General features: G+C 35.7%; 1 protein-coding gene across 1 annotated transcript in view; it reads left to right on the top strand.

The window, feature by feature from the left end:
• Adgrl3 (adhesion G protein-coupled receptor L3) overlaps positions 1 to 16,110 on the top strand; it is a 457,067-nt gene that overhangs the window by 71,056 nt on the left and 369,901 nt on the right. The window contains exon 3 of the mRNA XM_038331368.1: positions 2,799 to 3,012. Within this exon, the coding sequence (XP_038187296.1) occupies positions 2,799 to 3,012 (214 nt within the window). The remainder of the gene's footprint in view (positions 1 to 2,798; positions 3,013 to 16,110) is intronic.

The following is a 16,110-nucleotide window of genomic DNA, read 5'->3' as shown; positions in this document are numbered from 1 at the left end:
AGGAAACAAACAAACAAACCCTTGTTTTTTCTGTTTTTTTAAGCTTAAATCACTCCCCTTCTGTGGAAGTGTGTGTGTGTGTGCGCACACACACACACACGCTCGCATGTGTGCTGTGCGTATGTGTGTGCGTGAAAAAAACATAGGAAAAAACATTTAAAAGCCGCTCTCATGCAGTTAGGAGCACCATGCAGCAGTGGTATATTTTCTCTGTTTGTTCGTGGAGACCTGTAGCATTACACCAAGTAGTCATAGCTAACTAGGTGATATAGTCTCCAGCAAGGTATTCCTTAAACAATGTGTATATCTTTGTCACTGGGTTACCGAAATGGATGAGTTACTGTTAAAGGAAAAAAGTTTCTCTCTCTCTCTCTCTCTCTCTCTCTCTCTCTCTCTCTCTCTCTCTCTCCCTCTCTCTCTCTCTCTCCCTCTCCCTCTCCCTCTCCTTCTCCCTCTCCCTCTCTGACACACACACACACACACACACACACATCTCACTCTCCCTACTTTCTTCTTCTTCTTCTTCTTCTTCTTCTTCTTCTTCTTCTTCTTCTTCTTCTTCTTCTTCTTCTTCTTCTTCTTCTTCTCCCTGTCTCTCTCTCTGTGTCTCTGTCTCTGTCTCTGTCTCTCTCTCTCTCTCTCTCTCTCTCTCTCTCTCTCTCTCTCTCTCTCTCTCTCTCTCTCTCTCTCTGTAATATATACATAGAGATGTAGAAAATGAGATAATCATCTTTATAGGTCCGAAAAAGATACATGGAAAATTCGGGCCTTCATACTCTAGTTGACTTTGCATTTGGATCTTAATTTTATTTTTTGACAGTGACAACCCAGATTAAAGCTATGTCAATGTTTTGACAAGAATGACTGATGAGCTTAATCAACCAAATTGTCCACTTAGTCCAACATGAGCTGTGTTGGTGTGGCTTTGCTTGTGAGTTCTTTTTTTGTTAAATTAACTTGATTTCAATGGAATAGACTAAATCAGCATAATATGAGCTGGATAAATACAGCATTCAGAAGATCCTCAAATAGCTGAACCAAAGGTTAAAGAATAACTTGTCTTTTCACAAATGTTCCAAATTAATTTTAAGGCATTCTAAAACTTATGTGTTTATATTTTCTGAAAACGAAAGCATCCATATGATTCCATTAACAGACAAAAATCATGAATTGGCTTCATGAGCTGGAGCACTTTTCATCATTCAGTCATGTTTTTACTTTCAAATTTAAATAAGAAAAACTGTTGATCATGAGGTCTGTGCTCAGAGTGATGGATGTGCTGCATTCGCGTGTGTGTGCGTTTGTGTGCATACATGTGTGTTTAAGAGAAGGAAAAGAGAGAGCATAAAAGAAATATAAATGGGACCATATATGCCATGCAGCCAGAAGTACTTTTTCTTATTTTTTTAATTTTTAAAAATATGTTTATTTATGTGTAAACGTATGTGCCTGTGTCTGGGTGTGGATGCGTAAGTGTAGATGCGCAAAAAGGCCAGAGGAGGATGTCAGATCCTCAGGATCTGGAGTTACAGACAGTTGTGATCTCCATGATGGGGTCTTGAGGAAATAAACTTGGAACCTCTACAGGAGTAGTATGTGGTCTCCACCTCTGAGTCATTCCACCAGCCTGAGCCACAAGTACTTTAAGTAACCTCAGAAGTTTTACAAAGAGACTATGCACAGACATAGAAATAAGGTAAAAGTCATATTCTAAACTTTGAAAGACTAGATATGTTTTCAAAGCAGTCACTATTTCTGAGGTCAAAATAGGGCTAACATTTACCTTCCTCTGCTTCTCTTCACACCGCTGATCTTATCACAGCCTTTTCCTTCCACATTTCATGCTTAGAACTACAACGGAAAATCCATATATTGTAAATATTATTTTTATGAATATACACACATTAGGGAATTAACCAACTTTGCAATTTTAATCTGGCCATACATTTACCCATGACCATCTCTCTTATTTAAAAGTCTACTTATTTAACGGTTAGCAAATATTTCATCTATGATTTCAATTATATTGCTTAAAGAAGACTTGGCCAGTGCTTATGAGCACTAAACATTTAACTTTCTTCCAGTGATATACTGGCAAGGGAAAGGAAAAAAAGTTAAAACGGACAGGAACTGAAATCTTCTGGAACAAAATTAATTATATATACGTGCACCAATCATTTAAAATATGAGAACCTTAACATTCGTTTTTGACAGCTGTAGAGGATTCATATGGATTTCATGATATTACAAGATTTTTACAATATACCATGTATAAACTTGAGCAAGTACTTCACAAAAGGAAATAAGACAGGCGAGAAAAAGTAGAAACATTTCCCGTTATAGAAATAAGATAGTAAATGTTAATAAACACCTGTCATTGTTTGTTTATCATATTGGCTAAATTTAAATGAACTGATCGGGTTTAATTTTGAAAAGTAGGATTATATTGGTGAACTGTATTTTTATGTTTTTTGGAAACAGTTATCTAATTTGACTTATGCTTCTTTTGAAAAATCAATTTCATTTTGAAAAAATAAATTCCAGAGTTCTTTTTTTGCCACTTTTTGTAAGGACAAACTTAGTGGCAGCTTAGGGTTTAAGAAGTTATTGTTAGGCTTAGATTGTGGGAGGTTGTGATTTGTTGTTACTGGGGGGAGAAATATTTCACATTTAAATTATGAGTCCTAGATATCTGTGTTAGTCCTTGTTCAAGTTAACCCTGATACTGGGGAAGCAGATGTATGGATGTCTTGGACGCGCAAAGATTTTGATGATGTCTTTTCTGCCTCTTCCCGTAGCTTTCAGCCGTGCCCCAATTCCCATGGCAGTGGTCCGCAGGGAGCTCTCCTGTGAGAGCTACCCCATCGAGCTCCGCTGTCCTGGCACAGACGTCATCATGATCGAGAGTGCCAACTACGGGAGGACAGATGACAAGATCTGCGACTCCGACCCTGCTCAGATGGAGAATATCCGATGTTATCTGCCAGATGCCTATAAGATTATGTCTCAAAGGTATGGTGCCTCCAGCCTCCAGACTTTTTCCTTGTACATATATCAAAATTCAACATAAATCAGGTTGACAGGCTGAATATGGATAAGAGTATAAAGTGGTGTGTGCTTTAGAAGGATTTGACAGTTTACACTGTAGATCACTCCTCCTGTCTCTGCTAATGATGGTGCTATAATCCTGCCATGGCAGTTGGGCAATAGAAAACTCATTGGCATTATTAGTAAGTTTAATGATGCCCTCTGCCTAGTGTTAAGTTCTGACGGTGTTCTCTAAAAATGGTTTGGTTATATAAGAGACAAAATTTATTTTTCTTCAGTATTTTCACTAAAATGTATAGTGCAGAAATAGTCTTATTCCTAATTATTTCCTAATTGTGTTAAGAATAATAGACAAAACAAAGGCTGGGTTAGGAGCCAGAGATACTGCCCAGTGATTTAGAGCAGTTGGTACTCTTACAAAGGATGCAGGTTTGCTTCCCAGCATCAACATGGGACCCAAATATCAGCTGCTACATGTAACTACAATTTCAAGAGCTCTGACCCCATTTCAGGCCTCCATTGATACCTGGATACATGAGTTGCATGTGCAGATAAGCCAACACACACATATACAAAAATAAATAAATGTGTAATGTATATAATCATTAATCAAAACATAATAAAAGAATTGATGAAGGATTATTTGACCTTAGAAAACAATGAAGAAAATATTTGCTTTAAATATAGAATATGAAATATATCTAATACATTTGAGTATTTAAATTCTTACCAAGTCACATTATATAAACTAAGGTACCATGCCATTTCATGTGAAAAGGAAAAATGTTTGATTCTGAAGGGTTAGGTTTGTCTTCATACAAAGAAGATTTAAAAAGACTTGTCATAATAAATGTTCCCTATAAATCAAGTTCATTATATATAGATATATATATAATGTACCTGTATCTCTATAGAGAGTGAGATACATACATTAAACATTTGTTTTCTATTTCAATTATTTCTCAGCAATAAATTGTTATTTACTTTGTATGTCTTTATACCTCCTACTTCATCAAGGTGATTAGTAATTAAGTCATGTGTCAGTTAGTGACAACTTTTACGAATGCGTTTTATAATTGAATAAGTTCACTTTTTCATAAGGATTTCTAGTCAGATAATTTTTATTATTTCATTAAGGAGTTATTTAAAATGAGATATTAAAACACAGAGAAAACAAAACATATTGAAGGTTAAACACAAACCGAATACAAAGCACACAGCTCTGTACCTAATCCCAAAGGTATATAAATAAGACATACAATAGGTTTGAATCACCTCTCTCTTTGCTTACAAACACCATCCTTATTTTAATCATTTTTCTTCTTTTAAAAAGATTTTTTTTTGTTCTTTGTGTGTACAAGTATGCAAGAAGTGCACACGGGTTATGATGGAAGCATAGGGCTCAAAGGAACATTTTATGAAGTTGGGTCCATCCTTTCAGTTTACCTGAGCTCAGGGATTCAATGAAAATCTCCAGTCTTTGGAGGCAAGCACCTTCATGCATCGAGCTGTCTCAGTGTCCCCATTTTCTCTCATCACTTAAAATTTTGTGTATTTTGAGTGAGGTCAGTAGATTATATTAGAGTCAATATCGTTAGACTAATCATAGATGTATACATTATTAGAAGAAATGATAACATATATGTCCCATGAGCAGGTCATTTGAAGGATGCTGGAGGGATAATTTGCGTCTCTCATGTCACGGGATTTGGTTTGTCTCTTGCTGAAAAGATGGTCAATGCTAAAACAGATGCTGAGTGAAAGCATACTTTTTTGAAATTAAGGATCCATTTGATAAAAGTTGGATACCTTGTTTAGTTCTCAGTCTGTCTTTATTATAAAATTGACAAACTTCCATCTGATTTAACTAATATGTTATACCTAAAAGGATTTTAATCCCTTTTTTTATATGTTGGTGTAATGTTCCCTATGGAAAGGTTTATAATGAGTAGCATAGTGACAAAGTAGATACATAATCAGTTAAAAAATCAAACATAAGATTGCAATATGTTTAATAATAGTAAAACATAATATCTGTAATAGGTGTAGTAAATAAAGGAACCTGGATTTTGTGTTTGGGGGTAAATGAGGTATATAACAGAATCACTAACTTCATTAATTCTGTTCTAAGACCTTCCCTGAGATTGTTCTAGTGCATTAATTAACACCATTGCAGAATAATCCATTAATCTTGTAATTATTACAAAAATTACTAATAATGGATCCTCTCAATCAACTGAAATGTGTAGGCTGTACACACAGTGATAAATCTGTAGTGGGAGTCTGCCTTCAGCACTAACTAAATCCGTTGAGTAAATCCTCCTAGTAAGTTCTTAATGGAGTAGACTGTGGTCATTCACCTTTGGACTTCTATATGTACTACATTTTCGGTTTCCAAAATACATGTTTTGATCCTCATAGAGAGAAGTTTAGATCCTTGCCAACCACGGCATGTTAAATGATGGTAAGAGGGATGCTATGCTAATAACTTAGATATTTTAAGTAGATGAATATATTCAAATGAAATAAAAATGAAAAGTAACTTCTGAAGTGTACATTAGATAAATGGATCTTTTGTCATATTTAAGCATTTAGAAAAAGATTCTCGGGGCATAAATATTAAGAATGTCTTGAGGGAGGGTTATTACTAAGTACAAAAATTATTGCTACCAGTCTTTGTATGAACTTGTGAAAAAACCTTCTTATCTTCCTCACTTAAATCTACCCCTTAGATGGGTAAGACAAAGAGACACATAAACCGCATTTTATTTAAATTTTGGACAAGTTATGTAAATTGAAGTTTGAACTAACTTTTAAATTAAATATGAAAATTTTGGGAATTAATTAAAAGAGACATGAAAACAGACATCCAATTAATTATGAAAAATTTGGATGTTGAATTAAAAGAGATATAAGATGTCCCCATTTGTCTGCAGTAGGACTGTCCAATCTGACACCCTACTGAGATATGCCCCTTTGTTCAGAGGTCTCAAAATTGCCCAGGCTTGAGGCTACGGTGACTTCTAGCCCTGGGTTTGATTTGCAGTGAACACACACACACACACACACACACACACACACACACACACACACACAAACTGTACCCACCTTTTCCAAATCTAAATGATCTCATGCCATTGTTCTCATGTGCTCAGCCTCCTTAATATTCGCTATTTGTTGTTCTATTCTTTTCATACTGAACGATTACTTCAAATGACACAGTGCATTTATTTATCCTTCTGAAACTTCCCATTCCTCCTTTCCGTATATGTCCATCAGGTAGTCCAAGTTTCCACATACCATGTTCTCGTCTGATTGTAGGTTTCCAGAATGCTTAACATTAGTGTCTGAATGGGTAAATCTATAATGCTCTCTGATTTAGTTATGCTCATTAACAACTTCCTCAACTTTGATATTTCCATGGCTTCTATTCTTTGCTTGGTGTATTTATATATTTTAGAGATGTTTTTAGAAGAACTATCTGGCATAGTTTTGGAATCTTAATATGAACATAACTTTTAGCAACTGTATAACTTCTGGAAGGTTCCATGTAGACTTCAGCAAGAAGTTCATGTGGCTTCTATCTATTAACTCTGATATTTGAATCATTAACTCAGCCAGCTCTTGAAAGGACACAAATGGGGTTCACTCTGACAGTTTGTCAGGCCTGATGGAGAAGTAAACCAGGCATGGATCTTCACATAAAATATCCTGGACAGATAAAAGGCAGCCAGCAGGATATTTTGCTCAGCATTTTATTCTTTTCTCATTTACATTTATTGAGGAGATGAAAAGAGGAACTTTCACCAGATAGGTAATATCAGAGAGCCTGTTGGGTGGGAAGGTGTCAGAGTTGGCTCACTTATATGCAAGCTGTGTAATTAGAAGGACCTGGAACAGGCACAGGTGGAGTGGCCTCCTTCCTTTAGCTTCCCCTACAGTGGCTTTAAAACTTACTGTTGTTCAGCTCAGGATGTCCCCATGTTTCATTTGGCTCAATCCTCTCTGAATATGCCAATGCTTGGAGTCAACCACTTCCTTCAAAACCTTCATTGTAAATCAAGTCCACATGATATTAAGATGGCATAGAAATGCTAGATGATACAGGAGCTTGATAGATTTCCTTAATTTTGACTTGGAATCCTTATTATAAATTAGACATCAATTCCTTCTAAATATAAGAAATCTGAATGTCAGGTAATTGACCTTTGGGCTACCATAGCATAACTAGTGTTATATATAATCTTATTTTATATGTGCTTACCTATAATTTTTAAACTCTAAAAGCATTTGAAAAGAAGCATGTGTAGACACATGTGTGTATTTATGTGCACATGCAATTTCACTGACTTAGACATACAGAAAATTGCACCGATCAAATATGTGGAGCTCAAGGGCTTCTTCCAAACTGAGTTCATCCAGGTCTAACAAACTGGTGAAGACAGAGAACGTTAACCACACCCCTCTCCAAGGAACTCTCACTTCTGACTTTGAGCAGCCTAAACTACCTTTTGCTCATTTGGTAACTTAATCAGTTTTTGGAAAATAAGATAGACTTGACATGGCCTTTCTCATTTACTGTATTTGTTGCCTTTCTTTGTTACTGAAGATTTTTATGCACCGTTTCTTTGTCATTTCAGGTATAATTATTTTCTAACACTTTCCTAGAGCAGGGCAACCTTCACAATGAGTTCATTTCAGAGCGTTTGTCTTGTTGCAGTGAAATTCTCCAAACAGTTGCTTCTCCTCATAATACCATGACTTAACCTATTTTTAAAATATATTTACCTTTGATACATAGTTTGGGTAAAAAATTTGTATTGACAGTCAAGCTAACTTTGTAACTTAACTTCTCCTTGGGGTCATAGGAGAGAGACATTAAAATAAATGCAGACAAAACTAAGTCTGTTTCTAGCATTTGAGTTAACATTGGATCACAGGTCATGAGATGCATACAATATAAATATATTTATAATTAAATGAGTTGCCTCACCTTTTGTTATAGTTTTAGGAGTATTTTAAAAGCATTATATTTTCAGACATCGCAGTCACATAAGGGACATGAAAGAACAGAGATAGGAAGAGAGAAGTGTTTCTCACCTTTTGAACGTTCCGCTGTGGTTGATATCAGCACCGCAGGGGATTTTACAGCTTCCTAAAAGATCTTGGTGTCTGTTGTACTCGTTTCTAGAGCACTTGAAAAAAAATCTTCTGTAACATCAGAGGAAGAGATGCCGGTGACAGATTTCGTGTGTCTTCAGCATACCAAGTGTTCTAGATGGGGCAGAGACACATGAGCCACCTGTCTGTGACTGATGGATCCATTGTCGGATGTTTTATGATTTCTTTCAAAAATTACAAAAAAAAAAAGAAAAGAAAACAACAACAGTAACAACAAAAAACCCCAAACTTTTGAATAAGTACATTTTTTTTTCCAAGCTGGTGTCGAACTTATTTATTTTGCACATTGGGTTGTGTTTGTTTTAAAAGAGAGAAAGAAGAATAAGAGACAGCCCATTCTCACAGCCCCAATATACAGAATAGAGATATTCAGTGCAGTGGACATCATGAGAACGCTTACTTATATTTTCCAACATTTTACTTTTTTTGGTATCTGAGAATCCATTATGACCAGTTTTCATGTATGCTTCCATATCCCTTTCAGTATTTATTCAATTTGGAATATATTTGTTTTTAACAAACTTTAAGAAAAAAATCTACAATGTAATTCTTTATGATATTATTCTAAGCACAGAAGTATCAGAACATCTGAATTTATAGGTTTGTAGACCCCAAACTTTTAAATAAAAATTATTATTGATTTCATTTTTAAAAGCAAGTTTTTCATTTGGTAATAAAATTATCGAACTTATATTTTTAATTATCATATAATTATATAATTTTCTTCTTCTCCTTTCCTCCCTTCAAAACCACTCTTGCACCCTCCTTGCTTGAGTTCAAATTCATACCTTTTTTTGTTTATATATATATATATATATATATATATACACACACACACACACATATACCTATACATACATACGCACATGTCTGTGTTTGTCTTTTTTCTCCTGAAATCCATAAATAGAATCTGCTCAGTCTATAAAATGCTGCATGTATGTGCATATTTTCAGGGCTGACCATTGATACGGGGTAAAAACTGGTGTATTCTTCCCAGGAGAAGACGGTTACCTCCACTCTCAGAATTCCTTAATTGCCAGTAGTTCTTTGTCTAGCGTTGAGCTTTGTGAGCTTGCCCTCTTCCATGGTAGCGTATCTACTGTTGTCTTCCGTGTTCAATTCCTGGTGAAGCTGGCCTGTGGGTGAAACTGCATGAATGTGCTTCTGTTGAGTCTAAGACACGGTCCCATAGCAACTGCTTTCCCTCTGGCTCTTGCAATCTTTCCACGCCATCTTCCCCAGTGTTCACGAAGCCTTAGGTACCGGTGCATTTTGATTGATTGTAGTTTTCTGTAATGGTCTCCATATGCTGCAAAGTTTCCTTTAAGTGGGATAAGAACTATACTTTCTTGTGGGTCTGAGAACAAATATTTAAAATGTAATTAGGGACTGTGCTCGTTTAGAAAAGAGGGAGCTGTAGATTCTCCTCCAAGATCCGTGGCTTCACTAGCCCTTAAGTAGTTAGTTACATTTCCTGTACCAGGCACGATTTCCTTCTTTTGAGTTATAAATCCAATTAGAGAGCCTTTGATTACCACTAAGGTATCTGTGTCACTGCTGTACCCACGGGGTTATAGTCCCATGCTGGTCATTGCCTTGGTTCACAGGCACAGCTGGGGAGAACTGTTGGTTGCTTTCCACCTTCCGAAGCTTTATGTCACTTACTGGTACCATGAAAGCTAGTTGTCAGGAGGATGCTTTCAGGTGAGATGCAGCTCAGGACTTCTTGGTCCTGTGGTAGAGTACTGGGATTTGAGAACTTTAGGCTGTTACCTAAGACACTTACATTTCCACGGGTGATTTTCATTATATTCATTGACAGTATTCCTAGTAACTCTGGGGCATGTAAGTGTTAATAAATACTTTACTAAGTAAGCACAGCAAAAAAAAAAAAAAAAAAAAAAAAAAAAAACCAACCTAAAAAGGACTTCAGTAGAGAAGCGTTGGTATGATAGATTCACCTTGAGAGTTTTTGTTTCATACTTGATTTACAAAACATGAAATTAAAATATTAAGTTTGCTCACTTTTAGTGAATGCTTAGTGATGGTTATTTCTGTTTTAAGATTTTTTTTATAAAACTTTATTTGTATTTTATGTTGCATGGGTGTTTTGCCTGCATCAGCGTCTATGCACCATGTCTGTGCTGCGTATTCTGAAACCAGAAGAGGGCATTGGAACCCCAAGGACTGGAGTTACAGATGGTTGTAAAGCCACCATGTGGTTGCTGGGAATTGAACCCAGGGCCTCTGAAATAGCAGCCAGTGCTCTTAACTGCTAAGCCATCTCTATAGTCCTAGTGTAGTTTTTAATTTTTTTAAATTATTCATCCTAATCTTTGTTGCAGTCAGTAAGGAGAAACTGGAATTGTTAAAATACTTGAAATTTTTTTCAAGAAAGAAAAAAAAAACCAAATGAAACATTTCTGAATATTAGATTATATGTGATAAATACCTTCAATTGTCTTGCGAATATGTGATAGTTTGAATGGGCTTAACCACAAAAGCCTGTGAATTTGGAGCCTGTTCCCAGTGTGATGAAATTTCTAAAAGATGCTCAAGAGAGATTTTCAGGTAATTTCCTACACGTGTGATAATATGCTAACAAGTTAGCATGAACCAAACTCATTTCATCATTTCTTGACTCACTCAAATGAAATGAAAAACATCACTGTTCTTCAAAAACAAGGCAACTGAAAACTGGAGGGTTTAAATAAAATCCCTAACTTTTACCAGGACCTGTTGCTGAAAAAAAGTCATTTGCATACTAACAATGAGCAGACTTGGGCTGGAGAGATGGCTCAGAGGTTAAGAGCACTGAGTGTTCTTCCTGAGGTCCTGAGTTCAATTCCCAGCAAAAACATGTGGCTCTCAAACATCTGTAATGAAATCTCAGGTCCTCAGGCAGTAGAAACATTGTATAAATCTTAAAAAAAAAAAAAAAAAAAAAGAATGAGCAACCTTGATTTTCTAATGCTGCTCAGCATTTTGTGAATCTTATTAAATTGTGGAACATTTTCTCTCTGCCCTTAGTTTCCAGTTGAAGATACTCAAACACTGAAACTATACAGTATGAGTTTGTTAATATTACCAACATTTTGTATTTCATATACACACTATCATTTATCATAAAATTTTAGTAAAAGTAAATATACTATTGATCATGGAGAATTATTTGAAGCATTGGTAGTAAACACAACACATAGCTCTTTATAAGTTTAGGAACAGTGAGGTGTCATGACTGTGAAGTTGATTAGACCTTTCAAAGTAGAAATGAGAAGATACACATTTTCTTAATAAAATAAACATAGACGCAATACTCTGTAGCAGCTAATGTTTTATATAATGAAGTTTTAGACAGATTAAATCTTTATCAGCTCCATCAGCTTTAGTTCATGGATGATAAAAAATGGAATGTGTTCCATTTTTATTTTTGTTCTTTACATAAATTATTTTTTATTATAGAGCTGAGTTTATTTTATTTATTATACTGATTTCATTATTGTTTACATACAAGTGCTCAGCTTATGTGAAAATATACTGTAAAGGTATAAACATTGCCAGTTAAAAGGACATGGTATTTCCTAAGGTGCTAAAAGCCACTGCTTATTTGAACAAATGCATTATCTAGTAGTTTCTGTTAAGTTAGATATTTGTATCATTCCTTGTGTAGCAGGAAGCTATGTGGATCATATCTATTTGTAATTAGAATTATCAAATAGTGAAAGCAAAGTCTGTTCTTCACTCATATGTGCTGATTTCAATGTATAAATATATATGTTCATTTGGATTTAGATCAACAGACTTGCAGTCTTTCCAAAAATTCCAGTAAACCTAATTACTGGTGCTATCAATCTTAGAAAATAAACATTTGGCGCTATTTCTTGGAGCTGTTAGTGTGGTGAGTAAATAATCGTTGGCCGAGAGTGTCAGTTTCCAGAGATGTTGTGATGTGAGAGAAGGAAATATACTCCAAAATATTATAAAGACTAGAAGAGATCATTGTTATGTCAAAAGTGAGCCTTCGTGGTAGTTGGTGTAGCCCAGTTGTATAGTCAGAAAAAAGTGAAGTCCTTTTATCTAAGAGCCCTGATGTTGCTGAATTATTTCAAGCTTCTTTGATCCTAAGCCTTCACTGCTATTCACCTAAAGAGCTGTTTTTCATGTCTGTTTGCTTGCTTTGTTTTTTTTAGTATTAGGTGTTAAATTCTGAGATCTGTAGGGATTTGAACTGACTTAACAAACAGGGTCTGCCAGTGTTTTAAGAAAGACCAATGATGCTCTCACCAATAAAGGCACCATAATCAAAGTAATGTTATGGCTATTTTCTCTTGATATATTCACACTGAAGTTTCTGTGTGCTTCTTGGTAATAGTGGTTTTATCTTAGAACTAGTCTCAGAATGTGAACATCATGAATGTTTCTGTTACACGTGGTACTTGTTTTTCTTAGACATTCTATCTTTCTCTTTCAAGCAGATATTGTTGCATTTTTAATATTTTGGCTCCGTAAAACCACATGTATTCGTAATTTTAGCACTATCCACTATTTCTGTTCAATTTTATCAGTTAAAAAACTTAAACATTGCATTAAGGTAATTTAGAAATTAAGGTTGCCAAAGGCCCTTCTCTCCCACAAATTATTCTCATAAAAGGCTTTTCACCCTTCCAAGGAATCTGTTTCTCATCCTCAGCTGAGGAGATAGGGCTCTGAGTTATTTTTCCTCTTACACTGGGGAAACATGGGGTCCACTAAATGACTTCATAACCAATTATTTCCTCCAATAGCAATTCAGTGTTGTGACATTCAAAACACTATAACAAATAGTGCTATATGCATTGCAATTTGTTAATTTATGTCCGCAGTCTGGAGAACCATATAATAATATGAACAGCTTAAGTCATGTAAATATTGGTGAGGAACATAAACATACTACAGACTAAGCGAGCTGACCCAGTGTCATTTGTCCAGCTCCTTTACAGTACCCAAAATAATTGCATATACATGAAAAGGCAATTCTGGTGTAATGTCTACACTACACATCTGATATGTATTTACTAACTTGTTTTTACAATATTATAAGAAATAATAATAATAAAAGAAAATACTTAATTCTTCTTATTTAGATTCCTTTAGTCTATTAGCCTTTTTTCTAACATTGTATTTATTATTATTTTATGTATGCGAGTGTTTTGCCTGTATGTATGTGACCCATGTGCCTGCTTGGTGACTGCTGAGGCCAGAAGAGAGTGTTAGATTCTCTAGAATTGTGCTGATGTTTATGATCTACCGCGGAGATGCTGGAAAGCAAACCCAGGTACTTTACAACAGCAGCAAGTGTTATTAATGGCCAAGCCGTCTCTCCAGCTGCTGTAGTACTCGTTATGTGAAGAAACAGGGAACATTTAATTTTTCTCATTGTGGCCTGAATTTTTTTAATCAACTTTAGAATAATAGATTGACACACAACTTACCAGGTGTGTTGTCACATATATAAATACCCACAAGCACTCAAACATACATAGGAAGGAGACCATGGCATTGAAGCTTACTTTTGATGTATATTTCTAGAGTAAAGATTAAAGAAAATTTGCTTGGTGAACACTCCAGGACTTCAGAAAGCTTACATTTTCATTTACTAAATCTTCATAAACTTATTTTTATCCAAGCCAATTTATTAAATCCCTTTGCCATGCTAGCAATTGGATTTCATACTCTAAACCCAGGTCTGCATTCCAGTGCCCATTCCTTTAATATTATTTGTATTTATTTATTTATTCACTTATTTTTATTATGGATTTTGCAAAGGTTTCTGCTAGGTATCCTTGGCCTGCTTAACTACCTGTGTTGATGAGTCTGCCTACTAACTTGAGACGATTCTTCTGCCTCTGCCTCCCAAAGGATGGGATTTCAGGCTTCTGCTGCCATGTCTTCCTCTGTTACCTTTTCAGGATGTCAGAGCAGATGCAATGACTTTGTCTTACTGTCACTATGCGCAGTGTAGAGGGGACATGCTTCTCCAGGTTCCTGTGACTTTAAATCCTTGTGCTAGTTGATGTGTGGGATAGGAGTGAATGAATGAGTTCTCATCATGGTTGGAGAATTGCATCTCTAACCTAGTTAATGTTGTTTGACCAATATATGTCAAAACAGAAGTATGTATATTTCTTGTATTTCAAACATATTTCATTTTTTTATCTTACATGATTATTTTATTGTATGACCTCTGGGGTGCTAAAGAACTGGGGAGTTCCTTAAAGCCCCCAAAGTATAACTTTCAAAATCCTGAATACTTTAAAAATGGGAATTTCCACTTCTTTAAACCATGGTTCTTTGGCACAGATTTTGGTAGTCCATACAGGCTCTAATTTCTACTAAGGTTCTTAATTTATATTCTGTGGAATGGTTCCATCATTTTCTCTTCTAAAACTATCTCCCCCCTCTTCTTTTTTTGTCTCCCCCCCCAGTGGTGATCATGCACACTGCCTTGCTTTTGTGTGTCAAGTACACTGCCTCTGAGCCTCACTCACCCTTACTTCTTAGTCTCTTTAGTTCCCCATTTGTAGATATATTAGCAGACATTTAACAGCCCAGTTTAAGAATGATATTTTGGTTCTCTCTTAAGTTATACAGAATAGTACCCACCCCATGCTTTGCCTGTCTATTCAACATGCACTGCCAAAACTGTACTCTTTCACTTTATTCGTGTAGCCTTTCAACTCTGTAGAGCTTGTTTTTATTTATAATGACTACATAATATTGCAAAAATGCTTTTCTGTTCTTAATTTATGTCTATTAAAACACATTTTCAAAATATGAGTAAACATTACCTCAATTAGCAATGCCTTTTACTGCAATTTTTTGGAGCAAGATTTGCACACATTGTATATCTGTTCGTGAAGCCTGAGTGACACTTATTAAAACAGATTTCTACTCGTTTTATATTTTTCCACAGCTGGATAGTACAGCGAAATAATCTACATACTTGTGAAGATCTGTAACTGTTATCAATTCGTTTTTATCAGGCTTCATGCCAGTGGTTGGAGAGATGAGTCTGTCAGTGCTACACTGTGGTCTTACAGAAGAATAATTGTCCCGGAGCACTTATATGTACATGCAGAAATAAGGAGGAATTTATATCGTCCTTAGCAGGTGTATGGAAATGCTGCCATTTCTATACCCTCCTGCATGCTAATGTTTCAGTCTCTCTTGTGCCTGCAAATACTTTATGTGCTTCATAATAAGCAGATGGTATGGAGTTTATTTTTCTGAGGATGATTATAGGTAATCTCTTAGTTTCTATATCTGTTACAACGTTTTTTTCAGGGGTAGCTAGAGATATGTTTTAAAGAGCATTTGTTCTTGGCTTCTCAGCTCTTTAAACCACATCTCTAGCTACCCCTGAAAAAACAAACAAGGACAATGGCGATAGGCATTGATTCTATGGCATGGACGGGCTCTGTGGGAGCCTTGTCAGTCTGGTGGCTCACCTTCCTGGACCTGGGGGGAGTTGGAAGGACCTTGGACTTAACATAGTGTAGGGAACCCTGATGGCTCTTTGGCCTGGAGAGGGAGGAACGGAGTGGGGGTATGGGGGGAGGGGGAGGGGGAGGAGAGGAGATGGAAATTTTTAATAAAAAATGAGAGAAAAAGAGCATTTGTTACTATTAAAGAACGCAGGTTCATTTTACAGGCTACAGTTCCAGGGTTCTGCAGTCACCAGAAGTGCACGAGGTACCTATGCATGTATACAGACAAACACACATAAACATAAACTAGAAAAGTCTTACATTTTCAGCTTTATATAGGATAAAAATAAAAAATATTCAAAATACACAAGTAAATAAATAAAGAGAAAAGCAGTGATCCAAATGTCCTTGAAAG

This window comes from Arvicola amphibius, chromosome 1 (assembly GCF_903992535.2).
Source record: "Arvicola amphibius chromosome 1, mArvAmp1.2, whole genome shotgun sequence".
In the NCBI taxonomy this organism is placed as follows: domain Eukaryota; kingdom Metazoa; phylum Chordata; class Mammalia; order Rodentia; family Cricetidae; genus Arvicola; species Arvicola amphibius.
The sequence above is the reverse complement of the archived record's forward strand: the minus strand, read 5'-3'. Positions and strand labels throughout refer to the sequence as shown.